Source organism: Ursus maritimus, unplaced genomic scaffold (assembly GCF_017311325.1).
Source record: "Ursus maritimus isolate PB19 unplaced genomic scaffold, ASM1731132v1 scaffold_12, whole genome shotgun sequence".
Lineage (NCBI taxonomy): Eukaryota > Metazoa > Chordata > Mammalia > Carnivora > Ursidae > Ursus > Ursus maritimus.
Window position 1 is genome coordinate 8,732,955 of NW_024423564.1, and position 27,466 is coordinate 8,760,420.

A 27,466-nucleotide genomic window follows, 5' to 3' on the forward strand; every position below is an offset into this window, starting at 1 on the left:
ATAATCCATGTAAGGCACTGGAGCGGTATCTAGCATATAGTAAACACCCAATGGGTGCTATTTTTTATTATTGTTATACTCTTCTCAGCATGGTGGCAAGAACACAGAGCTTTGGTCCTTGGGTCTCTTCCTTGGCATTGACCAAAGACAGAGCCTAAGAGCACCGGTAGAAACAATCAATAGCCTCCCTCTTCCCCAAAGCTCTCGCAGAGGCCAACCATTCCAGCCTCAAGAAGCCCCAATATTTACTTCCATCTCATAAAATAGCTGTTCCACTCCCTCGCCTGCCTCCTGCATGGAGCCATCACGTGCCAATGCCCAGCTAAACATAGCCCGGGCCTCATCTGAGGGTGGCAGAAAGTGACAGGAGATTACCGGGGATAAACGTCAGCTCTCCAGTTTCAAGGGAGGACACGCAGTTGTTGAATTGCTTGACATGTCGCCAGATGGTATCAGGGACAGTGGGTGAAAACAGTGCACTTCTTGGCTTACATGGAAAGAGCAGGATTGCAGCCAGGGTATTTTTAATGACCGGCCCGAGGGACATTCACTTGGAGCAAAGATCTGTGACATTTTTTTTCCAGGCTCCTCAGTCCTCGATTTTGTGCAGATTCTTGACCCTGCAGAGGGTACCGCCCCCCCCCCCAACACTCAGTTTCCTTTAGCGGAACTGCTCCATGCCTTCCCCACCTTCCCTCTGCCACGAGACGTGGTACTAATGTAGCTTTTCTTCAGTCTGTCCCCGGAGTTGAGGAGTGCCACGAAGGGACTGCACTTGGAGGGGCAAACACGGGGCCCCTGATGGTCTGCATCTGCTGTCCCAAGGCCCAGGGAGTGGTCACGAGGCCCTCAGAACGTGCCCCCGGTGCTGCTACATGACTCTCTCTCACCTTTCATGGGCAAACTTCTTGAACCAGACCCACACCTGCTCTAACATGTCCTTGCCACCCACTCAACTGCTTAACTCCCAGTGCTTTGGCTTCTGGCCCGGCTCTTCTCTAAAAGGTCACCAGTGAGTTACCAGTCCTGAAAGGAGAGACCTCATGGTGGTCCCACTGTCTGAGACTCCCTGCAATATTTGATCCGACCACCTGCTCCTTCTCTCCTGCCGTGACTTTGGAGTCACCACACTATGTTCCCTGTCCTCCTCCGATTTCTCCCCCCAACTCCTCCCTGCCTCCAGGCACGCTCCTCTTCCTGCTCTTTCCTCCTATGAGATGGCCAGTCTTCCACCCTGTGGTTTTCTCACACACTGGCCTCCCTGAAGATGGCACCTGCCCTCACGCCTCTACCTTTCACCTCCACCGCTCCATTTGGGACCTCCCCCCCTGAGTGCCAGGTTGGCACTTCCAGCTCTTGGCTGGACTTCAATTCCCATGAACACATTGCATCTAAATCCAAGCTGAGAACTTCACCTCCGGTTTTGGCATGCCCTCCTGATGTCACTGTTTCATCCTCCAGCCTGTTCCCTGGCTGGGGACTCTGGAATCATCTTGCCCCTCTTGTTGTGAGGTCTATCTCCTTTCTCTTTCCAAAGCCACGAAGGAGTTGCCAGTCTGACTGACTCTTCGCTTGTAACGTCACCTCCCACATTACACCCGTCCCTTGCCACTGTCTCGGTCTGAGACCGGTCCTTTACCATTCAGACAATGGCATCAGCCTCTCATCTGGTCACCTTTCCTTTTCGTCTTTCTGGTCTATGCCCTCAGATGGACCCTCCTCAAACTCCGATTTGCCATATTGTTCTCCTACCCAAATACTCTCAGCTGAGAACCGCTCATCCTCCTATTCAAACCCTTTACCTTCTTTTTCTCATGTGCCTTCACTACACCACTCCATTCAGCACCCTCAGATAAGCTCTCTGCTCAAGTAAACCAGCCTGTTCTGTACCCACCCTGCACATCTGCGTCTCCAAACCTCCACCTCTGCCATCTCCTCTTCCCGAGACGTCCTCGCTGCTGGCCTCTGCCTATCCGTGCGCGGCTCCTTGGTCAAGGTCTAGGGGGCCTCTCCTCTCCCAAGGAGTCTCCTCTTGCATTCATTCATTTCCTTGAGAAACTAATTGTGTTTTTAGTTACCACAAGGTAGCGATGTGGTTCCAGCTCTTTTGATTTTTCAAGGAAAAGCAGAAATCTCAATTTCCATGTGAAATTGCTTAATTTAAAAATTTTCACACCAGGCTGTAAAGATGGTACCTACCAGAGGCACATAGTCCCTTAACATTACAATTTATAGACACTTCATGTGCAACATAGATGAGAAATAGTAATATATTCAATGTACAGAGACAAAAAAGAGTAACAATTCTACTTTTCAGGAAGGGTTTGGGATCTATAAAAGTAGATTTTCTTGCAAATTGGAAGTTGGTTGTTCATCCTATGAATTTGGGATTTAAATGACAGGACAAAAATATGGCAGTGTTCATCACTTCTTCATTTTACAGGGGGATTTAGTAATACAATATTTCTATCAGTTAATGTAACCAGATGACTTTAAAATCTTCTTGTTATTTTTATTTTATGAAAATATTCAATGAGACAAATTTATTATTTTTTTTGGAGAGGGAGGGAGAAAGGCAGGGGAGGAGCAGAGGAAGAGAGAGAATTTTAAGCAGGCTCCGTGCCCAGCATGGAGCCCAACCCGGGGCTCCATCTCACAACCCTGAGATCATGACTTGAGCCAAAATCAAGAGTCAGAGGCTTAACTGACTGAATCATCCAGGCACCCTTCAATGAAACTATATTTATTGTGATATAACTGACACACAACATTGTATTAGTTTTAGGTGTACAGCATAATGATTTGATACATAAGTATATCATGAAATGTCCACCGAGGTAAGTTTATCTAACACATCCATCACCATACATAGTTACTAATTTTTTTTGGTGATGAGAACCTTTAAGGTCTATCCTCTTAGCAACTTTCAGACATACAATACAGTATTATTAACTATACCTATTATGCTGTATATTACATGCCCAGGACTTATTTTTCTTATAGCTGGAAGTTTGTAACTTTTGACCCCCTTCATTCGTTTCACCCACCCCCCACCACCTCTGACAACCACTCATCTGTTCTCTGTATCTATGAGTTCAGTTTTGGTTTTTTTGTTTTATTTTGTTTTTAGATTCCACAATTCAAATGAGATCATACTAAGGGCAAGGAACTAGTATCTTTTGAGATCCGTTCTGGTCAAGTACTGTACTAGGGAGAGCATGGGGAGAAAAACAGACACGGACATGGAACTTACAGCTATCAAATGAGTAGGTATAGCTAAATGATTGTATAAGTCAAGCTGTGCTTGTGAACTGAGGAAGATGTGTAAAGGAAAAGCACAGGATGCCTTGGACAAGAGTACAGAAGGCACCTGATTTAGACTGGGGGTCAGGGAATACCTTTTGAGGAACTGATGTTTATGTGTACACTTCAAGGATAGTGGAGTTGGTGACAAATGGAGAAAAGAGTCTTCTAGAAAGAGGGAAGGATGTAAATGGAAGCAGAGCATGTTCAGTGCCTTTCTGTGAATAGAACCAGGCATTCCCTGCAGGCAACTGCAGTTGGTGCCCAGCCTAGGGCTTGGGGACACAGCCAAACAGGGACATCCCATGCAGAGACCTCCTGAGGCAGGAAAGAGCTTGATAGTTTGAGGAATTGAAGAAGAGTGTATTAAGTTAAGAGGCAGAGTGACCCCAAGTGAGGTTGGAGAGGCAGGCAGGCTGGCCAAATGGTACAGGGCCCTGTTGGCCGTGTTAGGGATTTTAGATTTCATTTTGAGTGCATGGAAGTTAAATCCATGCTGCTAATCACAGTCCACTAAGTTCTGCATGATTTGACCTCCCAACCCACGAGCTCTCTCTCCATCTAATTCTCCATAACCTTTGTTTTCTACCTTTTGTCCTTTCATACCTACCAGTTACTTTTTCATTAGCTTCCTCCTTAGTGAAATCATGGTGTCCTTGACACTCTAACATGTCTTACACGCTTTTGTTGAGCATGAACCTTGATCATAGCACGTACTTGAATTGTTTTTGCTTTCTTTCCATTCCAACACATTAGGCTTTGGTCCTTTTGAATTGGCACAAGGTCCAGAACCTTATCCAGCTGTCATAAAATTAAGAAAAAATTATAACATTTGTTAAGCACTTACTGCATGCCAAACACTGTGTCAGCAACTTTACATGCATTATCTCATTTATTCTTCAAAACAGCCTCATGAAATAGATATTATTATTGTCCATATTATATAACAGAGTTCCAGCACTTGTGATCCAGTCAAGCATCCAGGTCTCTGATACTAAGTGTTGTATTCTTAACCATTGGGCTAAACTATTTAAAGATGGGATTCATTCATTCATTTAAAGACGAGATCTGCTTTGATCCATCATTGCAGAGATAATGATGGTGCAATAAATACATATAAGATGCAACATAAAAAGAGAGAGAAAGGGTATACTATGAATATCTACTTATTTAAACTGACTTGTGCATATTACTTAGTATAAGCTTTTTTTTTTTTTTTTTTGTAAGGTTAGTTTGTACTCAAAAGAATCATCTGGGGGTCAAAGCAAATCCTAATGTTTCTGGAAAGAATGAGCATTGCACCAGTGACCAGGGCTGTGTGTACAACCAATAAGTGACAACCCCATTCTCTAAGATGGACAATAGACAAGACCATCTGAGAAGTAACCAAACAACCAAACAAACAAAACCAGTGGGGAAAAGATTACAAGTCAACAGGAGAAAACTGCAGTCAGATCGAAAAAGAGTATTACAGTTTTCTGAGAACTCAGGAGAGATATTGACTATTTTTTTTCTCTTCCTCATATTTGTAACTATTAGTGTAATTAGTGACAATTGCCTCTCCCCACTTTGTCTCAAAAGTCCCTTGAACTTAGGAAGTGCTTGGGCCAGTCCATCCATTCATCCAAAGTATGCTGAGTGTCTCTAAGGAGCTATACAAGAGACCAGGGGCACAAAATGGGGTCCTTCTCCTTAGGGAGGAAAGATCGACAACACAGAGAGACTTATACATGACTCTAATAACTGCAAAATCAGTGTCAGAGTGCCATGTCCCTGCCATGGGCTATTGGAATTCACAGAAAGGAGGCTAGGGTGAAAGATGAGCCTGGAGCCGGCTTTACAGCCAGAGGTGCCAAGGCTGGCAGCAACTGGGAGTGCACAGTGAGACTGGGCTGCAGGAGAGTGGAGAAAGGAACATATGAGCTGGAGATTTAGGATCAGAGTGAAGGCGGAGACAAGATGGAGCCAAGTTTGAGAGGCAGACAATGTCCGGCTGGCCCCATCAGCTTGGCCCAGATTCTTGGTCCGGGGGACCTGGGTCATGTCAGGACTCAGCCCAGAAGGGCCTGGGCTTTCACCACAGATGTTCTCCCCCAACCCAGTCTCACTGCTCTCTCTTGGGTTGCTGCCAGCACTGGCCACCCTTGGCTCAGCTCATGAAGGGTGCTTGCTAGGGCTGATGGGAGTGATGACAGAGCTCAAGTGCGCAGGCTTTGGGCCTAATCAGGATGGGAGGCGAGAGTGACGGGGCACTGCAGGGATTGTGCCTCTGGGTACCAAGGAGGAGGTGGGCAGGTCTCAGCTAGCATGGGTTTCTGGCCCATCTGTGACTGCCAGCTCTGTGCATCTGTCTGTTTTTAGGACAGTGACTGGCTATGCTTAGTTAAACAGGAAAACCAAGAAATAGGACTGAGCTTGTCAGAGACAGCACCTCTCATTCATATGGGTACAAAAGTCACGTATAAATATGGATAAGGTAACTAGAGGCCATGCTTTCCATGCCGAGGGGAGGCACGCCTTTGCATCCACTTAAAGCCCAACAAAACATGGTGATGTGTGCCTAGGAGAGGTCAGGGTAAAATTCTGTTTAATTCTCAGAGTTCATCACTTATATTCTTACTATTATTAATATTTCTCTCCTATGCCTAAGGTAGAGGGGTCAACAGAGCCAAGCATGGGCCTGAGGGTCACAGTTGAAAAACATGATACCGTATCACTTTTGGATGAACTGGCAATCATTTAGAGCAGTGCTTTCCAGAGTGTGGTATGCGGCCTGAGATCTGCTGTGTCAGAATCATGGCGTGTGGTAGTGCGGCTTATAAAAACGTACATCTCTAAGCCCCACCCCAGCTCTGTTCTCTACTTTCTGGTGCTGAGGCCCAGGAAGCCCCATTTTAGCCAGTGATTTAAATGCATGTTTCGGACCCACTGCTGGAGGCTCATGCTCCAGGAGTGGGGAAACTTACTAATATCACAAAGCCATTAGATCTCTCCATCATTCATTTTCAATGATAGACAAGGGGACATTTAAATAAACATTTTGAGAGCACTAAGTAGGGCACAGTGGCTTATATTTCTACATTTCAAAAATGACCTTGTCTAATGAATTGAATGCAATAGACAAAAGCCAAGTGACTTTGCAGAAAGATTGGCCTGTTTAAGCACTGCAGAAAAGCTCAGATGAGTCATCACATAAACACTGATGATGATGTCTTTCATCCTAAACCTTCCCTAGTCTCGCCAAAATCCAAGAAAGGAGCGAAAACTGCCCAAGGGTCAGGTGGTGCCATTTGTTGCCTGCCCCTCCACCCGCAGTCACCCGGGGCACTCCACAGAGTAGCTTTTATGCTGTGACCAATATCCTTAGCCTTAAAGGAACAGACATGGTTAGGAGCAGAGGGAAAGAAAGAAAATGGGGAGCATGTGAGAAAGTTAAGGAGGGAAGAATGAAGAGGCAGAGAGAGTCCTCAAAGAAGTTATAACAAGAGAGGAAATCCAAGGGAGAAGCCACAGATGCCGAAACAGTGAAGGGAGACATAGGAATGAAGAGAAAATGGGAGAAGCAACCACAGAAGAGGAAGCAGAGGGGTTTATAGCACAGACTGTAGAGCCAGATAGATCCAGGGTCACTCCACCAAGAAAACAAGACATCTTAAAGGTATGTGCACCAAAGAACAGAAGCACAAATACGTGCAACAAAGCTGATAGAACTGAAAGGAAAAGTAGACAAATTCCTAAGATTGAGAACAAGACATAGATGTCCACTTTTGCCACTTTTATTCAATATAATGCTGGAAGTTCTTGTCAGTGCAATAAGGAAACACACACACGCACACACACACAAAACACATACGGATCAGGGGGAAAATTATCCATATTTGTAAATGACAGAATTGTCTATATAGAAAATCCAAGGGAATCTGAAAAAACAAAACAAAAAACTCTTTGGATTAGTAATAGCTTAGCAGGATTGCAAGATGCAAGATAAACATGCACAAACCAATTATATACCTATTTACTGGCAATAAACACATGGACACCAATATTTAAAATACAATACTATTAAAAATCACTCAAAACATTTAAATAGGTATAAACCCAACAAAACATGCACAAGACTTGTATGCTAAAAACTACATAATGCTGATGAGAGAAGTCAAAGAAGATCTAACTAAATGGAGAGGCATACTATCTTCATGAGTTGAAAGACAACATAGTAAATATGTCAATTCTCCCCAAGTTAATATACAGATTTAAAGATTCAATGCAATGCCTGTGAAAATCCTAGAAATACTTTTTGTAATTATAGGCAAGATTATTCTAAAGTTTATATGGAAATGCAAAGGAACTAAACTAGCTAAAGCGATTTTGAATAAGAAGAATCGTGTGGGGGGTGCCTGGCTGGCTCAGTGAGGGAAGCATGCAACTCTTGATCTCAGGATTGTAAGTTCGAGAACCACGTTGGGTGTAGCTATTACATTAAAAAAAAAAAAGAACTGTGTGGGAAGAGGCAGTCTACTCACCTTCAAGTTCTGTTATATAGCGACTGTAATCAAGACCATGTGATATTGGCAGAAGAAGAGAGAAAGCAGAAATAGATCCATGTAATTATGTCAACTGATCTTTGACAAAGGGGCAAAAGCAATTCAATGGAGGAGAGATGGACTTTTTAACAATGGTGCTGGACAGGGAAAAAAAAAAAAAGAACTTCAACATAAATCTCATACCTTACCAAAATATAGCTCAAAATGAGTCATGAACTTAAAAGTGAAATCAAAACTACAAAAATTTTAGAAAAAGAGGGGCATCTGTGTGGCTCAGTTGGTTAAGCATCCGATTCTTGATTTCAGCTCAGATCATGATCTCAGGGTCCTGGGATTCAGCCCTGCATCAGGCTCCCCCTCAGTGGGGAGTCTGCTTCTGGATTCTCTGTCTCCCTCTGCCCTTCCCCCTGCTTGCTCACTCTCTCTCTTTCTCTAAAATAAATAAATCTTTCACAAAAAATTTTTAGAAAAAGAATTAAGAGATAATTTCAGGCTCCAGGGCTAGACAGAGTTCTTAGACTTAACACCAATGGCACAATCCATAAAAGGAGAAGCTGATAAATTGGATTTCATCAAAATTAAAAACTTTTCTTCTGTGAAAGACCCTATTAAGAGGATAAAAAGATAAGTTGCAGAGTGGGAGAAATATTCATAAACCACATCTCTGACAAAGGACTAATATTAAAAAGCTCTCAAAACTCAACAATCAAAAAGCAACACTTTTAGTAAATAGGCAAAGACCTGAGCAAGAATTTCATGGAAAAGAAGATACAGATGTCAAATAAGTACATGAAAAAATGTTCGGACTCATTAATTTGCATTAGGGAAATGCAAATTAACACCATAATGAAATATCACTACACATCTATTAAAATGGCTAAAATTAAAAATAGTGACAACTCAAAATGCTGGCAAGGATGTGGAAGAACTGAACCACTCATAACTACATTGCTGATGGGAATGTAACATGGTACAGCTACTCAGGAAGACAGTTTAGCAGTTTCCTTGAACATTAAACATGCAATTACTATACTCAACCTTCACACTCCTGAGCATGTTTTCTCGAGTAATTAAAACCAACCTTCGCAAAAAACCTGTAGACTAATGTCTGTAGTAGATTTGTTCATGATAGCCAAACACTTTAAACAACTCAGATGTCCTTCAATGGATGAATAATTGACCAAACCGTAGTACCTCCATACCATGGAAATACTATTAGGCAATTAAAAAAATAAATGACCTTTTGATATGCACAAAAATCTCAATGAATCTCCAGAGAAATATGATGGCTAAAGAAGCTAATCCTAAAAGGTTACATACTACATGACTCAACTTATGTACATTCTTGAAGTGAAAATGTTATAGAAATCTTTTTAGGAAGGGGATGAAGGTGGGAGCAAGCCGATATGACTATAAAGGGATAACATGAGAGGTACTTGTGGTTATGGAAATATTCTGTATCTTGACCATATCAGTGCCAGTGTCTAGTTTGTGATATTGTGTTACAGTTTTGCAAGATGTTACTTTGGGGGAAACTGGGTAAAATGTACAAGGGATCTCTGTTTTAGATCTTAGAATTGCACGGTAATCTACAATTACCTTTTTTAAAAAGCTTAAAGAAAAGTGATATAGATCATTTCATGACCTCTCTCATTCACCAGATGACAGGACCTAGACCTCAGTCAGTTAGGGCCTCCCTGCTTCCTTAGATCTGCGTTTCAGGGAGGTTAACACAATGCCAGTCCCACACTTGGAGTCATCATCTGTGCTGGTGTCCAGAGTAGCTTCCAGCCATCTGTCCACCTAGGACACTGCTGCACCCTCTTACCTGTTGTGGCTGATGGTTCCATTCCAGTGTTCTACTGGTTCTTCCTCTCAGTGGGCTGTGGGAACACTTCAGAGGCCATCTTGGGTCTATCTGCCAGACACACCCAGTGCACATTCCTACTCCACAAGCCCAGGGGCCTGGGGAGCTCAAGAACTGTGCTTGGGTAGTAGGGACACAGGTTTCCTTCGTTTTCGGTTTTCTCAGCTTTTCTGGCGTTCTTTGGCTTTTTCAAGGATGAGAGAGAAGATTTAGATGGGGCACGGTCAGGTGACCACACAGGGAGCATTGTGATTTCGTGTCCCCACCTGACTCCAGGACCAGTTGGTGGCTAGGGAAGGGCTGTGGTCCGCTTGTCATGTATCCACAGTCATCCAAGTACTCTTTGCTTTCTTTTTGATTCTTCTCTTCCCAAATTCAAAGTTCACCCACCCTGAGGGCAGAGGAGGGTATGTGACAGAGGATATATTCTTCCAAATCCTTTGTCTTAGTTCTGGTCCTCACATTTTCTCTCTTTGGTTCCCAGCATTCTGCTAAACCATCCTTCCCTCGGGAGGATGGCACGGAATCCCTTTGTTGCCCCTTGAATTGGTCAGAGTAACAGGACATATGGAGGAAAATCCTCTTGTCAGTACATCATAATACTATCCTGTGACATTTTCTACCATCTTTCTGCCCTAGGCCTGCTCACCCTCCAGCTTGTCTTTCCTTTCAGCTTGTGGCCCAGGTCCTGGAACATAAAGATATAGGCTTTGTGATGGTGGATGCCAAGAAAGAAGCCAAGCTTGCCAAGAAACTGGGTAAGTGGGACTTTTTGAGGTATACCAGGAAGAAACAAATGTGTCATGCAAAAAAAAAAAAAAGTACAGTTTCATTTCTTCGTGCGTGATAACTGGACTATTTTTAAATAAATACAAAGTGATTCTGCAGACCTTAGTCTTGGGATGGGGAAGAGTTTCATGAAAGCAGTATCGGCCTGAATTGAATGCTTTCACATAAATGATCTAATATATCTTTGTATCGTTGTAGAAACCGATGCCAAAGAATCAAGCCTTTCTTTTCGGCTCCTAGAGAGGGTTAAAAGCCCAGCCTCTTTATCTCACTGCCGTGGTAGTCTCTCTGGGGGAGAGAAAAATCTCTTCTTCCATCACCTCTTATTTCCTTACCTCTTGGCTGAAGCGGCCAACACAAGATAGCATGAACAGTAGGGACTCTTGGGTTCCAGTGTTTTCATAATGTAAAGCTAAACCCCAGCTGGACATTATCATTGAGGGCGAGAGGGAGGATTTAGATGAGGCATGGTGAAGTGACCGACAGTGCATGTTGTGATCCCCTGTGTCCATACGTCATGCTTAAGCGCGGGGCACTTTAAGACTCTCACACCCCTCATCCCAAGGAGAGAGAATATGGGGAGCTCCTCTGCTTTCCGAACACCCCCACATGCGTACTGTCCATTTTGCCTTTTCTGCGTGACCAGTGAAGAATGGCTATTTAAAAATAGCAGGAGGTTATAAAACAGGACCTTTGAAGAAAGGTTAATTGGATTTGGAGTAGTAAACACAGGGGTGGGGGAAAGATTAGTAGTGGTGTCAGGTACATGAGAGTTCATTATCTTAGGGCATTACAAACAATTGTCCTCTATTTTATTTTCAAGAAGACCCCCTTTTTTTTAAGATTTAAATTTTTTGAGACTGTATTTAGGTTAGACACAAACAAGAACTCATGACTATAAAGTGATAATGAATTATTAAGAATGTCTGGGCTATCTTTTTCCCTGAAGATAAATTAAGGAATGTGTTTTCCCTTTGAGCAGGAGAACAAAGTATGTTAAACTCTTTCCCTANTCAAAAGCAATTCAGTGCCTCATTTCTCTTCTCCCAGAACCTATTGATTCCCTAGTTTTCTTTCCTATTGTTTTCATGGGAAGCCGAATTTGGGGGGAATTTCCAGTGAATTTAGTTAGAGAAAAACACTACTATTCCAATGGTCTAAAAATCTAGCAGGGAGACAAGCTGGGTGAGCTTTCATAAGAATGGACCAGTGGATAGTCTCACAGTGGATGGAGCTTGAAAAATCTACATGAGCCTTTCTCCAAAAGCTCAGCCGGGAGGAATTGGGGCAGGTTCTTTTGGACTATTTGGTCCCCAAAGTTTACAGGACAGTCGTGTTTTGTGAACCTGCTCCTTCACCTTCATCCTCTTTTCCATTTGCCCGAGTTTCGTCTCCATCAGGCTATGCCTGAACTACTACAAAAGCCTCCTAACTGATTTCACTTAGAGCTAAATCCGACATCGGGACACCAGCTGATTTTCCCAGGGTACCCTTCATGATCTGTCATTGCCGGCCTCAAGGATACCTGGTACATCAGCCCTTTGGATTTACAAATGGTGCTCCAGGGTGTGCCCAGGGCTCTTCAGACGCGCTCTGGGACACAGCAGGCAGTGGGCCAGCCTCCTTTTCCCTAAAGGTTCTGCAGGAGAGTTCATTTGGAGAAAGCATTCTCTAGCTAATAGAGAGCTTGCAAACAATTAGTCTGAGGAATTAAGGATGCCATGCAGTTGGACGAAATGCCAGCCTCAGTTATTTAGCATTCCTGGGGGGAAACACAGTTTTCCAGCAAACATTTGTTAAAGCACACAGGATTATGCCAGGAGCAATGGAGGATAGAAAAGATGCAGAAACTTCCCTTGTGGCATTATCTGCTAACTGGGAAAAGAAGATGTGCAGAATTTAGCTACGATAGAAAGGGAAGCTGTTCATTCTGGCCATGGACATTTATGGGGTGCTTGATGTGTTAAGGCTTTGTGCAAGGTCCTGGGGTACCCAGCTCTGCCTTTGAAGAGCTTACTGTTCCAGTGAGTATTGTAAATGGAGCCAAGAGAAGGGCAATAGTGGCAAGAGGGCGGCCTTCTTGGGAAAAATGAGTCCTAAGCTGAGACCCGAAGGAACTGAGCAGGATTGGGGGGGGGGCAGGAGTAGAGGTCACTGCAAATTTGGGGAACCAGGAGAGCAGCTGTGACTTTTCCTTTACACACTCTTTCACATCAGCACAAGGGCAAGAAGCAAGGAAGCTGCCCAGAGGATTAAGAGAGCAGGTCTGCCGAGGGGAGAACGTAGAGTGTAGGACTGGCACTAGGTTGTGGAGGCACTGGAATGCCTGGCTAAGAAGTCAAGTGGGCAGGGGACATTGAAACTTTAGATAGGGAGAATAGGGTTGGCAGTATTTTTGGAAAATTAAAGCAGTGGTAGGGTAGAGAATAGATTTTTCTTTCAAATTGAAGTCCAGGTAGAGCTGTTGGTTCTTGACGGTTTCAATTTAAATGTGTACTTTGGGAGCCTTTTACAGGGGTGGTTTCAAGGGAACCGATCCTAAGTTGAATGCTAGCCCCACTGATCCTGACCTCACTGTCACCCAGGGATCCCGAGCCAGACCTCAGCCCACAGGATGGCTCTTCTTGCCTCAGGATGACCTTGTCTTGGGGACTCTTTGTTTCTTCCAGGTTTTGACGAAGAAGGAAGCCTGTATGTTCTTAAGGGTGATCGCACAATCGAGTTTGATGGCGAGTTTGCAGCTGACGTCCTGGTGGAATTTCTCCTAGATGTAAGCATTTATGCACAGTGGCCCTGCATGGAGCTGTTTGGGTTCAAATATCAGGGAAAGTAAAATCCCAAAGTAAGAACAGAGAAGCTGGATAATCTGTTCTTGTCTAGGACAGATTCCCCACACTTCACAAAAAACTACGGAGTGCCTACTCCACAGGGCCATTTTCTCCCACTGGGAAGCTGGTCCTTAAGTTACCTTAGAAACTGTTTTATTAGTGACTAGAGGGTCACTAATCGGGACTGTGTAGTAACACATGAGTCTCTTAGCCATTATACACCACTGTCCCCTGAAATCCCCTTGGCTTTGTTCCAGGGCTTCTGAAGAGGAGCGGGGGAGAGTGGGAAAGAGAGGTGCATAATCACCCAAAGATGGAGTAACAATCCACCGACTTACCCTCAGAGCAGAATAACGAGCCCCCCAATATCACATTCCCTCTCAGCCATGGGGGTACCCCACTCTCAGATCCATCTGCTCAGGCAGATAGAGGAACAAACACCATAACAATATGTTATCCATAGATAAACTCACACTTTCCATAGTAGCTGTGAAGCTCAATGCTTTTGAACAGATTCCTGTGCAGGTAAAGGACGTCCATACTGCTGACTCCCTGTCTACCAGCTGGCCCTCAGCGGCCTGGTGCCATTTCCTCACAGCCTTAAAAACTCAGAGACAGTGAGTCAGAAGTGAGTTGAAGGCCACCATAGATTCTGCTCGGCTCTCTCATGGACCCATCCCCGTAAGCCCTAAAAAAAATTGAGGGAGGCAACAGAAAATTCTGGGCCAATCTCTGTCAGCCAAGTGGAGACTTTTAGATGCACATAGCAGAAACCGTGCTCAACTCCCTGACACAAAAACACAAATGCAACAGCAGAGGGGGATAGATTTTAAACTGACTGATGAATCACAGATAGTGCTCTGAGCGTGTTGGCTTTTTTGTCATGCTGACTCTTTTCACATTGGTTGTGAAATAACCAGTGGTTGGAGCTGATATGTCACCTCTCTTCATTCATATCCAATGAGGGGTGGGGGGTGGGGGACAGGATCTAGTTTCCGTTGTTCCCTTAAAAGGAAAGGAGAATTTCCCCAAAGCTTTCAGCAAATCTACCCCAAAGAGTCATTGGCCAGAATTGGGTCACACGCCATTCTTAAATCAATGATGGTCAAGAGAAATAGAATTGCCTAGTCTCAGCCTACTCCTTGAGTTAAGCCAATTCCTCAGAAGGCACTGCTGCTGTGCACACTGGGGGAGGATGGGGTCCACAGCTTCCTGCCAAAGTGTCCTATATGTGTGTCTGAAGTCCCCACTGAGGAGGGGACAGTTCTTTTATTGGAACATATCTCGTGTACGTGTGTGTGGCATTCCAGCTGATTGAAGATCCCGTGGAGATCATCAACAGCAAACTGGAAGTCCAAGCCTTCGAACGCATTGAGGACCAGATCAAACTCATTGGCTTTTTCAAGAGTGAGGATTCGGAGTGTAAGTTGTCTATCAGCCCCACTTGTGAGTCTAAAGGCTAGATTCCCAACCAGATCTGTTAGAATGTTGCCGATAAAGAGGATGGGCCATCAGCATATCCAGTGCTGGGTGGAATAGAGGGACAATCTTCCTTGCACCCTGTGCAATGGGACACATCTGCAAAAATTATGCAAAGCAGGCAGGGATTCCTGAAGAGCCATTAAGGTTGAGCCATGTTCTCTGGTGTTGGGGGGGGGGTGTTTTACGGAAGAGAGAATAGTCTTCCTTGTCCACCTACCAGTGGGACTCTCCCCTAAAATAGGTAAAGAGTGGCCTCTCTCCCTGATGTTGGCAGCTCCTGTGGTCACCAACTGGAGAGCTTCTCAGTCACTTGGATGTGATTAGAGGAAAATTTAGGTAGGCAGGGCTCAGCAGCTGCCACACAATATGGAAAAATGCTGGCCAACCCCACAGCCGACCACCAAGGCTGCCTGCAATAGCACAGCCTCACCCCTGGGTGTAATCCCTTTGAACACTTTGTGGCCAGGTTTTGGGTGGGCACGGGAATGCATCATAGCATCACCACAATCCATATGGGGATAAGAGGGTGGAGAGTGGGAGTCAGGGAGAGGCGGGACTGGGCAGGCTAACTCCTTGAGTATGTCTTTTTAAACAACTTTAGCAGCATGGCCCAATGAGGTAAGCCTTTTTCTGGAGCCTCAGCTGTGGCATAACCACGAAACAGGATCTGGTAGCATTAGTACATGGGCGACATGCGAAGGAGGGCTGCTTATGATGTTTCTGGATACTCCAAAATACTTTGAAAATATTTTGAATATTATTTGCAAAGCTGTTTCTTGACCCATCTGCCAACTGGCACCCTTGGGCATCTCATCAGCAAGCCACCTATTTTCTCTCTCCTGTGACCAAACTTAGCTGTCTTCTGTGCTATATAAAAGCCTCTCCTCACTCTCCTTAGCAGTGTGCTGGGGGAAGGTGGCTAGCCAGGGAAGTTTGCCCAGCCCTCTTCTGGGTGACTTCACTTCAATTTTTATGTTTCCTATAGATGCTGACTACTCTGGGGTGCCCCACCTGCCCCCTTCTTCTTTCTCCTTAACTTCTTCCTATTTCTCTTTATCCTCTTCTGTCTCCATCCCTCAATTTGTTTCGTCCTCTGTTTCTCTCCCCTCCATTAAGCTCAGCATAGCAGATAAGAAGGCAAGGCAAAGATTGGGATAAAGAGCACATCTTCTAGTTCCTCTCCTCCCTACTAAACCAATGACAAAACCAACTCCATTTAATCAACACACGTCATGTACCAGGGTCTAAGCTAGGAGCTCCATATTGATGCCTCACCTTCTTTCTCACTTCTGGCCTGTAAGGTAGTTACCATATTATCAGCATTTTGATGAGGAAGAAATGAAAAGAACAAAAAAAGTTAAATTAACACACTATCACACGGCTAGTAAGTCCTAGAGCCAAGATTGAAATCCTAGCAATCTGACTTGATAAGCTTACACACTTAAACACTGTATTGTACTTTCAAGACTTTACACACTTTTTCAGGTCATAGCACACGCAAAATGTGGTGATGCTCGTCCAGCCCAGGGGTAAACTGGAAGAGATTTGGACTTAGTGGAAAAACAAAACAAAACGTTCTTTTGTTTTATTTATATACTACTACTACTATTACTAAAGCAAGATAATAGAAAAGTTATCAATATTGCATTGTATAAATCTTTCAAATAAATAAAATATTTTTAGATTTTTTGAATGAGAATGTTGTACTTGCTTCTAAAACTATAGCTTTTGAAACAACGACATGCAATGCCTGGTGAAGGGTTTAACTGATCTCTTCTTGATGGTCACAGTCGATCAGAGACTTTGCTTGGACACGTGGATGGTGGCAAATGACAAGGCAACAGTCATTGCTTTTCCTTTGATTGATAAGCAGTCTTTTCTTACCACTGAACAGAATTTAGGAAATCTAATTTCTAAATTGTCCTTCAAGGGTGTGAGCCTTCTTTCAGTCCTAATGACTATTACTTTCGTTTTCATCGACAAATGTAATATACTTAAGATAATTTGAATAGATTTCAAATTCAATCAAAGTTTTCCATATTATGTATTTCAAAATAATAATGAAGCATTTCCTTAGGGATACACAGGTAGAACTCTACTGGTCTTACCATTTTTTTCTGAAGATTTAAATCATAAAATCTCTAGCAGGCCACTTCAACCTCCTTTTTAAGGTTGAATTTTTATCTTTAAATTGACAAACTTTGTCTTTAGGAAAGCCTAATACCAGATCATGTTAATAATACTGATTATGATGATGATGAACATGATAAAAAATAGCAATCATGCATTCATTCCATTGGTGTTAGTAGACAATATGAACATGAGAGTATATTAAGTCAAAACAAACAAACAAAAACAACCCAAAACCCTGAATATTTTACAGAGTGTCACAAACTAAAAACATCACTGATGATAAACTAGCCTGGACTGTAGTCGTAGTCACACCAACTGAGAAGACCCGGTGAGGAAGTCAGGGGAGCAGCCTCTCTCTCTCTAGCTGTCATGCTTGCTGACATCTTACGCAGAAAATAATTGTTATAAAATACAAGAAGTTTATAGAGAGATCAATTACTTTCAGATATAATATTAACCACTGCACAACTTTAAATGGTTGTAGAAAACATGTAGAAAGCTTTATCGCCACAAAAAATGTATGTCTGTTATGACACATCGGTGGCTGTCACATACTGACTGAAAGCATCATGATGTTTTATCAGACACCCACATCTCTCTGTCTGTTTTTTCTTTCCCTCCAAAAGAACACAGGGCCCGTGGGTGGGGAGTTGGTAAGGCACCCAGGGAAGCAGTCATGAAGAATCCTGTATTTCTGCTGTAGCTTGAGGCTGATTGGTCAAGGAAGTTTAACAGCACAGAGGCATTGGCTTTGCAAAATGATCCCAAGCTATCCTATAGAGCAAGCACAATGGAGGGACAGTGGAGAATGGGAGGGCTTGAACACATAGGTAGACTGGTCTTGGGAGAAAGGCTCCCAAGAAATTTGGGATCAAATTAGAAAGGACTTGGAAGAACTGGGGGGCTACATCTTCCAAGGAAGTTGGATACGAAGGTTCACATCAACTTGAGCATGTAGCTATGGACGCAAGTGTTGAGAGAGGGTGACAGGAACTTCCTGGGGGAACTCAGCTGATAGTTAAGATGTCAAACTGGGGGAAATCTGGAGGTAGGGGACCGATATCCAGTATGGAAAACCCTGAGAGATGGGAGTGTGAGGAAATGCTAAGGTAAGTCTGCAGTAAGCTGGAGGTTGAAGGCTGAATGTTCAGGAGCCTGTTCCGGAAGGCGAAACTGAGGGTCAGACTGGAAGAGCCAGGAAGGAGCTGGTCAGCATCACAACAGGACATGAAGGCAGGAAACACCTGGGATCACATGAGATCAGACAGAGCAGGAGATTAGACCAGGTACCCTAGAAGACAACCGCTGTTTGGGCAAGGCTAAAAACTCAACCACAGTTTGAAGCGCCACCCTGGAGAATTACCTTGCTCTACCCCTTTTCAGCTTAAAAGGGATATAGACTGGTTCCTTAGGTGAAGAAGGGAATTCTCTGGACACAGGTGTAGGCCATCCTTCCCAGCAGGGGAGGAGTTCAAGGAGGTAGGGACAGATTAATCAGGGACAAGGGGGTTAGGGAGAGAAGATAGAGAAGATTCTGTTGGAGACCACTACAGCTGTAGATGGACATAAATGACTTAGGTATGGCTTTAACCCTTCCATTCTTTCTCACCTTCTCTCTATTCATTCTCCAAATCTCTCACCCATCTTCTTCCCCATCCACCCAGTTCTCTACCCCAGCTATCAGGCTATATGATGTATTTTCTGACTACCTAATTACTTTTATGGGGATGAGTTTGTGTGACTGTGTATCAGTATGTATAGGCATTCTTGTAAATTTTTCAATCCCCTCTCATTTGTGTTTATTGCACATACCTCTATTCTAGCAACTATCACATTACATTGTGGTTCTTTAAGGGTCCATACCCTCTCTGGGTTGTGTGCCTTTGAGATCAGTGTCTTTGTCTTACTCATCCTGGTGTTCCCTGAGCCAGTATTAGTCTTGAAATGTTTTTGATTGAATATTAGAAAATTCTTCATGCTCCTGGAACTCTAGCAAAAGCTTGTGCCTCTAAAGATTAAGAGATAGGGGAACTCCACAAAATGGAAAATGGTTAATCTTCTGAAGAATGAATCAAAGGATCACCAGCTTTCAGGATTATAGAAGTTATGCAGAACCACCACCACCATTCCCAGTCCCATCACCCTCACCTCTAAGGTGTCTTTACCAGGTGACTGACAAGATGTGGTAAAGCACAGCATGGCCATGCTCATGTGTCTCATGCTTAACTTGACCAGTTCGGATTCAAGTTTGGGACCAGAGTCAAACATCGGCTTGATTGATTTTAAATCATCTTCTCAAGGGATCAGAATAAAAATGAAAACTTAAAAAAAGGCAAAGAAAAATGAGGATTTACCAAAAGGGGGACTCCTGCTAAGAAGTTTGAAGTACGTTTGTGATGTCATTTTTGATTGAGGTTGCTTTATATACCAAGGTGGATTTCCTTCTCACTTAGTGGTCATTTATAGGAAGCTGTGCTTACGCACTTACAACTAATGGTTTAACTTTGGGTTTAGAGTCTAATATTCTATTTTTCTCCCTCTCTCATTTTCCTTCACTTTCTCCTTCCCTTCTACCAATTTCTGAAAACACATAAAAATATGGTTAAAGGGCTCTTCTTTAGCTCAGTTGAATACCAGTCAATTCAAACTCCTTGGGAGAAATTGTGGGTTTAAATAGTACTAAATAATTTTCTATCTAAATAATATCTACTAAATAATTATCCAGTCAGGATTAATTTTGGCTCCCCACTCTCTCTACATTATTTAAAAAGAGAACTGTCTTTAGCATGCATCTTAAAAAGGTCTCTTTCTTTGATCTTTTTTTTTTCCCTCTCAGATTACAAGGCTTTTGAAGAGGCAGCTGAACACTTCCAACCTTACATCAAATTTTTTGCTACCTTTGACAAAGGGGTAAGTACCTATGAAACCCCAATTTGAATACTTCTGTAGGCACAAAGGATTAAATTTGAACTTTGCAGTAACTTTTTAAAATTTTAGAAACATTTGCCATCCTCCATCCATTAACACTTTCTCCAGAAGTGTTAGAACTACAGCAATAAGTCACTGTTGAATGTGTGATGAATACAAAGATGATTAATTTAGAGGAAGTAAGCCCATTTCTGAAAACAGCCAATGAAAAATGATGACCCCATTTAACCACGTTGAACACTAGGAATAGGCAGGGCATGAGCAGAGTGTGCCTGGACACTGGTCAGTGCTTCCTTGTCTTTAGAGCTATTCTCTACCTTCCCAGGGTTGCATACTCCCGCCTCTGTTGGGTTAGAATGGGGGAAGGATTGGGGAGGACCATTGGTCATCTAAAGCCTGGAGTGTTTCCATAAGTTACCAATTATCTTTAAGAGATGTCATTAACATACTCATCTGCAATTCAATTATTCTTTCTTTCTGGTTGTGGCACGTGCTTTTGTAAGCCAAAGAACATCATATACAAAGGACCTTGAATCAGTGGGTAATTTATTTGGGATCCACTGTGGGTGGAGTACACCACTCTAACTCCAGTTATGACTAAAATGGCTACTATTTATCAAGTGCTTTCCTGTGTGTTGGGTACAACTTGATATTGTATGTATATGACCTCTAATTCTTTAAACAATTTTGGGAGGCAAGAAGCCCCATGTCCCATATCATAAAACAGATTTAGAAAGATTAAGTGATATCCAAAGTTTCCCATGAATTAATGGTAGTGCTGAGATCCTAGTCTATGCCCTGGTCTAAAAACTCTGGATTGAAAATAATCCAGAAGAGAGTCTATAATCTGAGTAATATAATCTAAACCTGAAGAAAATTTACCTTAATTGGATGGATTAGAGTCAAGAGAGATCTTGAGCAAGAATACCGAGAGCAATAATAACTATCACCTGTTAAGTACTTTTTACATGCTAGGCTTTGTGCTGAGATCTTTACATAGCTCTTTTAGTCATCTCAACGTGCCTATAAAGGACGCATTAGTATTCTCAATCTACAGAGAATGAACCAAGGCACCGAGAGATTAAGTGACTCGCCCATGGTCATATAGTGAGTGAGTAGTAAAGCTTGATATAATCTCAGGTCAGCCTGACTTCAAAGTCAAGTGCTCTATACTGCTGTACCCCAGAGCCAGGAAAATACATGTGAAGTGCTTAGCTGCATCTGGCACCTGGTAAGCATTCAGTAAATGTAGCTAGTCCTCTTGTGCATAAAAGGCAGCCATCGAAGCCCAGGAGAATGGAGGTTGGGCAAGAACTTTAGCACAGAAGGGGAGGTACAGGGAAGCTTAAACTGAGTACATCACTGATGTTCCGTTATGACAGGCCAGCAGTGGCTGAGGTGGCTCCTGGGTGTAAGAACTCATCTGAGAGAACATAGCCAGGCAGACAGGCTTGGCCAAGCAACAAAGCCTCAGTTCTTCGAAGGCTGGCCCAATGCTGAGTTCAGGGTAGTATCTGTTTTCAGACCTGCTTCCCAGCCCAACCATATGGCTTCGTGTCCGTGGCCCATAAAGAAGGTGAGGTCAGGCTATAATTAAAAACTCAGAAGCCTCTTCCCTCAAAACTCTGTAAGTCACTGAGTCATAAGTGTCCCCATTCATGTAACCTTGTGGGATTTTATAACATTTAAAAGGAGGAAGACACACTCTCTAGCTCTACGTGGAAAGAAGAGCCGTCACAGTCTGAGGACGCAGTGCCATTTAGGACTTGAAAATTGCATCCATTAGCTGTGGGGGAGCGAGGGAGCCAGAGCCCAAGGAAGCCTCAGTGGTGTCCAGCAGGGGGCGCTGGCGCAGAAGAGGGAGCCGGAAAAAGCTTTTGTTGAGACTTAGGGAATCCCGGAGGGACCAGGGGTAGGGGAGGTGCTTTGTGGAGGTGTGAAGTCAGAAGAGGCCAGGGCCAAAGAGGCACTAATACAGTCCCAAAGATGAAAAGCCAACTGGCAGACGTGGAGATGACAAGAGGACTTGGTCACTGTTGAGGTGGAGGAGAGAAAGCCAAGAGAAGGCTCAAAAATAACAAGATTGCAAGTCTCCTCTTTGAGACAGCAAAGATTTTGAAGCTCCTGAAAACATTAGGGAATCTAGGAAAAGCATCTACTGAGGAACAGATGATGGGGTTGATGAGTTCTCTTTCTCCAAGTGGGGAAGACGTACAACTAGAAGTATCTTTCATTTATTTATTCATTTGCTCATTCAGAGAATATTTATTGAGTGCCTTTTATGTGCCAGAAGCGCTTCTAGATGCCAGAGACACTACACGGAGCAAAACAGATTCCTGCCCCTGTGGGATTTAGAGTTTAGTGCAGTGGGGGAGGGGCAAGGAGAAGATGGGAAGACAGAAAGTAAGTAAACAAACCAATAAATATGTTGTATTCAATGTATTATATGAGTCAGAGAATCTGCTGATGTAGATTTGGGAGTTAGTAGTTTCCAACCACTGTAGTGGTCTCCCCCAAAAAGCTTTTAAAATCATGAATTCCTGGGCCCCACAGGTAGGATTTTTTTTTTTTAATGTTGTGACCAGGCCCAGGAACATGCACTTCCAGAGAGCTCCCTGGGGAGTTCTACCTGGCCTGTGGGTTTGGGACCAGCACTGATCGATGCCTACCGATCCTAAACCAAGCCACAACATCTCTGAATCAAATGGAACCAGAGAGCCAGAGGACTAAAGATGATATGCTTACTGGCCAAGTTACAACTGAAAAAAAATGAAGGAAAGGCCTTTTCTGGGATATAGGCTGAGGGCACTCCATGGTGGTGGCAGGGAATAATGAATAGGCCTCCAGAAATTTTTTTTCGGGTTTCCCAGGACTTAAACTTAAGAATATCACAATCCAACTTTACATTCGTGGTCTTAACATTGCACACCCAGACACTGGCATTCAAGGACCACACACTCACACACACTCACACACACTCACACACACACACACACACACACACACACATCAGAAGTTGAGAATGAAAAGAGACCCCTATTCAAGGTGATAGTTTAGAACACTCCACTGCCTGGGTTTCGATTCAGGCTCTATCCCCTCCACATATGAGAGCCTGACAAACTGCATACACAGATTGGGCCTCTGGTTCATTATCTGTAAATTAAGTAATGGTGATGGTTCTTACTTCAGCAAGCCAAGTGAGGGTGCGTGACAGCACCGGTTGCCCTAGCTCCTGACCCAGAGTGAGCACTCCGCGAACTTACTACTATTACTGTTTTCCTTCATCTGGTCACTCCCTTCTTCCTTTAAGCAGTTTCCTGATTCCTAAAATATGTAGTCAGTGAAGTCAGAAATCCAGAATCCAGTGTCATTTTAAGCCCATTCTATGATGGGCCAGCTTTGTGAAGAACAGTGTGAAAACCCAGACACTGGTGGTGTGGTTGTTGGTTCCTTCCCACGTTCCCACCCCGTCATCCACACCACCCCCACCCTGCCGAAGAGGAGGGAAAGGAAGAAAAAAACCCACACTTTCCTGTCCCTTAAAACCAAATCAACATGGTGATAAAATCTCTTTTGACTGACTGTAGCTCTTAACATGGCCTGTTTTCTTGAGCTCTGGATAGGATGCTGGAGGTTCTTTCCCCGAAGTCCTGTAAGAAATGTCTTTTGGAATATAGTGACCTGGAATTCATAGCAGTTGATGACAAAAGCCATAGGGACACCAGTGTTTGCTCAGAATGGCCTTCCTTGTGTAACGGCTTATGTAATACCCAGTTCCTCCCCCTCCCCAATTAGTCACGGCTGCCCTGGGCCTCTGCTCCGTGGGTTACCACCACAGGCCGTCAGCTCTTAGGCAATTCTCCTTTAGTTTCAAGGGAACCACTGTTCATCCCTGTGCTTTCTTGGACCACAGCTCAAACGAGAAAAGAATGGCATTTGGTTTTCTACAAAGCGTTGCACATTCCAAGCCTCTCAAATCATTTCACAAAAAGAGGTTTGAGCTCAGCAGCTCTACAGGCAAACACAGCAACCATTCTGCTCCAGCAGCAGACTCTGTGGCCACTTTAATCAAGAGAGCAGATGTCTTCCAGGCTGCAGGCTGGCCCCCCAAGCTTTTTATCTGGTAGAGGGTGAGCAGCTCCTTCTAGTTTACTGGGTACTATCCTAGTTCTTGCACTAAGAATCTGAACCCTGGGAAAACCCTCCACTCTGGACAAAGCAGAATGGTTGGTCACCTTCTGACTGGTAACAAAGCAGGCAGCTCCCAGAGTCCAAGAAACCATCAGACAAGCCAGTACTCAGAAATAACCCTGGGGCCAGCGCTTCAACCTAAATCACAAGTCGGGGTTGGGAGCTGATCGAGGACAGATTAATGGGTTGATCTCTGATTTGGAGTACTTGTATGCTTTAAATGGTTTCTGTCAATTGCCTGTGCTATCAAAATTGGTTCAATTAAATCCACGCATCTCAGAACACTGAGCTTGCTCTCTTGACATTTGTTTCTTCCTCCAGCCCTGGCACATACAGTGGAGTGATGATGGTTGTACAATTAGATTCCACACTTTTCATTCCTACTGCTCCTGCTTGGACCTCATTTGCCAGAGAGGGTTTTTCCTTCTTATCTGTCCTTCTTTGATTGGTCAAGCTAGGGCTCAGGCACTGAGTTTCTACCACTTCAACATTTAAGTTAAAATTGTAGGTAGATTCTCCTATCTTTGCCAGAAAACACACGCACTCCTTATAGATGGGCAACTCTAGACTAGCATTCAAGGAAACTATTGTCGTATTTCTAATTGTTACAGGTTGCAAAGAAATTGTCCTTGAAGATGAATGAGGTTGACTTCTACGAGCCATTTATGGATGAGCCCACTGCCATCCCTGACAAACCTTACACAGAAGAGGAGATTGTGGAGTTTGTGAAGGAACACCAAAGGTGCCCCAGATGGCATGCAAGGGATGGTGGGTGGGTGAGGGGGGTTGGTCCAGGGTCTGGGGGATGGAGAAGAACCTCTTAGTCCTAACATTTTTAGGCCTCCCAAGACCAACAACCTGGAGTTACTACTCCAGCAGAACGGAAATCAGTAGAATGGCTTTGTTGGTCATTGATCAGTTGGGCAGTGATATTGCTACCTTTTCTGAATATGGGCCTACACTTGCAAACAAAGTAGACCCACTCCCCACAATCAGCAAATTCCCTCCAAGTCAGAGTAAGTTACAAGTCAAATTCTACAATAGTAACAATAGAGATTTAGTGCCGGCCTATTATATGCCAAATACCATGCTAGGTGCTTATGGAAGCTATTTTATCTAATATTCAACATTATGGAGTATTATTATCCCAGTGTTACAGATCAAAGAATTGGGCTCAGAGTAGTTAAATAACTTAGCCATGGATGAACGTTTTATACATAGAACTTCTGGGAGAGGAATATTTGATACCACTTAGAATAGCTCTAGCATGGATCTGCGAACTTCTTCCGTAAGGGGCCAGAGAATAAATATTTCAGGTTCTGTGGGCCAGATGGTTTCTGTTGCAATACTCAACTCTGCTGTTGTAGTGTGAAAGCAGCTGTGGACAGTATGTAAGCAAATGGGTATGGCTGTATCCCAATAAAAGTTTATTTCTAAACACAGGAGGCACTGGCTGGATTTGGCCCACCGGCTATGGTTCGCTGACCCCTGTTCTTGAGGGAGGGACAATATTGAAACATGGAACGTGGTAGTGGGTCCACTACCTCACCACGCCACCCACCCTCTCCAACACATGCTCACATATGTCCTCTGAACCTGGAGCACTATGATTCCATCACCTGGTTGTCCTGGTCCCCATAGGGAGGCAGCATTTGAAGAAGCAAATCTCAATGTGTCTAACACAATTTGCCAATTCAGAAAGAAATAAAACCATGAGCAAAATATCATTTTACCTGTTCCTCCAAACATCCCTAAAGAGCTTTTGAATGGTAGTCCTGATGATAAGACAATGCAGTCCTGGGCTGGGAAAACCAAGACTTCTGTTTTCTCTCCCAGATTTCCTCATTCTGGGCCTGCTCTGGGCTCTCAGGAGTGGCCCCTGTCTATGAGGAAGGAAATGGCTTCTTGCCCTAGGAATAAGCTGACCCTGCACCCTCTGACTCATTTTTTGTAATAGACTTTATTTATTTGTTTATTTACTTACTTATTTATTTATTTAGCTCCACACTTACTGTGGAGCCCAACACAGGGCTTGAACGCATGACTATGAGATTAAGACCTGAGCTGAGATCAAGAGTTGAATGCTAATTGACTGAGTCACCCAGGAACCCCTCTAATAAGCTTTATATAATCCTTGGATCAAATGGGTCTGTGAAAAGGCTAGGAGCTTCAGGCCCAGCTCCCTGTGTGATGCAGCAGGGTAGAACATCTCCATCTCCTTAGGGGGGATTTCTAGAGCTCTTCGTACCCTTGCAAATGAACCACCCTCTCATTTTACGTTTCCCTATGCTGAGGCTGCGGTGTCTGCCTTGGTAATCCCTACTCAAGGAAGCTTATCTTTGTTTTTTTCAGACCCACCCTACGTCGCCTCCGTCCAGAAGATATGTTTGAAACATGGGTAAGAAATGGCAAACTCTTCCTGCTTTGTAGACACCAGTATATTGCCCAAGAGAAGTACCCCTTTGAGTCCCCAAATTTAAACCACACTTTATTTTGCTGAAGTGGATGTCTAGATGGTGGAGTATTTGAAACATGGACAGCATCACGCTCAACTGAAGCCCAGTTCTCTGTGGATCTAATTTAAGCCTCTTTGGTGCTACCCACAAGGCAAAATTACTCCATCTTTGAGTTCATTTCCCACAGTGACTACTGACTTCTGCTCACTGACTACCAGAGGCCCAGGGTAGCATAATGGAAGGAGCTAAGGCTGTGGAGTCATAGAGACTTGGGTTCACATCCAGAATCGGCTGGCTCTGCATCCTCTATCAAGTCATGTCATCTTTCTGAGCTTTAGTTAGGTTCTGCTTCTCCAATCAGGGCTTTTTGGTGAGGATGAGTGGTTGCGAAGAGCCCAGAACCTGGTAGGTGTTTGGTCAATCAATGGTAGCTATTTTCATAAATATCAACTCAAGGCACTGGAAGGCACTGAGTCACATTATCCCTTAGGTCTACGCCATAGACGATGTGTCAGGCAGGTCAAACAGTATAGAAAGAGGGCCATGGACATACAGCCTCCCATCCCACACCAGCTTTATACAAATTCCATAACCAATAACAACCAAAGTCTGTGGAGCATTTTTCAAAGCATTTCATGTATCCTTCTAACCTGGATGTCTCAAGAGTTCTAAAAAGTGATGTAGAACAAGTATTATTTAACCTCATTTTACATGAGGAAACTGGTGATCATACAGATTAAGTTAATTACTTAAGGATACATAACTAATAAGCATTAGATCTTGGGATTTAAATTTCCATCATTTGGAGCCAATTCTCATGTTTTCTTCACTATAGTTCCCCAGAGTAAGCCATATCCCCATGAGGCGCCATTTTGTCAAGGGCCAGAGAGGGAGAAGAAAGGAATTAACACGGAAGCGTTTATTTATTTATTCTTTGATTCAGAG

General features: G+C 43.6%; 1 protein-coding gene across 1 annotated transcript in view; it reads left to right on the forward strand.

Moving 5' to 3' along the window:
* The window catches only part of CASQ2 (calsequestrin 2), a 61,396-nt gene that overhangs the window by 13,984 nt on the left and 19,946 nt on the right, over positions 1-27,466 (forward strand). Inside the window, exons 2-7 of the mRNA XM_008697736.1 lie at positions 10,388-10,472; positions 13,173-13,273; positions 14,642-14,753; positions 19,783-19,856; positions 24,677-24,807; positions 26,418-26,463. Of these exons, the coding sequence (XP_008695958.1) occupies positions 10,388-10,472; positions 13,173-13,273; positions 14,642-14,753; positions 19,783-19,856; positions 24,677-24,807; positions 26,418-26,463 (549 nt within the window). The remainder of the gene's footprint in view (positions 1-10,387; positions 10,473-13,172; positions 13,274-14,641; positions 14,754-19,782; positions 19,857-24,676; positions 24,808-26,417; positions 26,464-27,466) is intronic.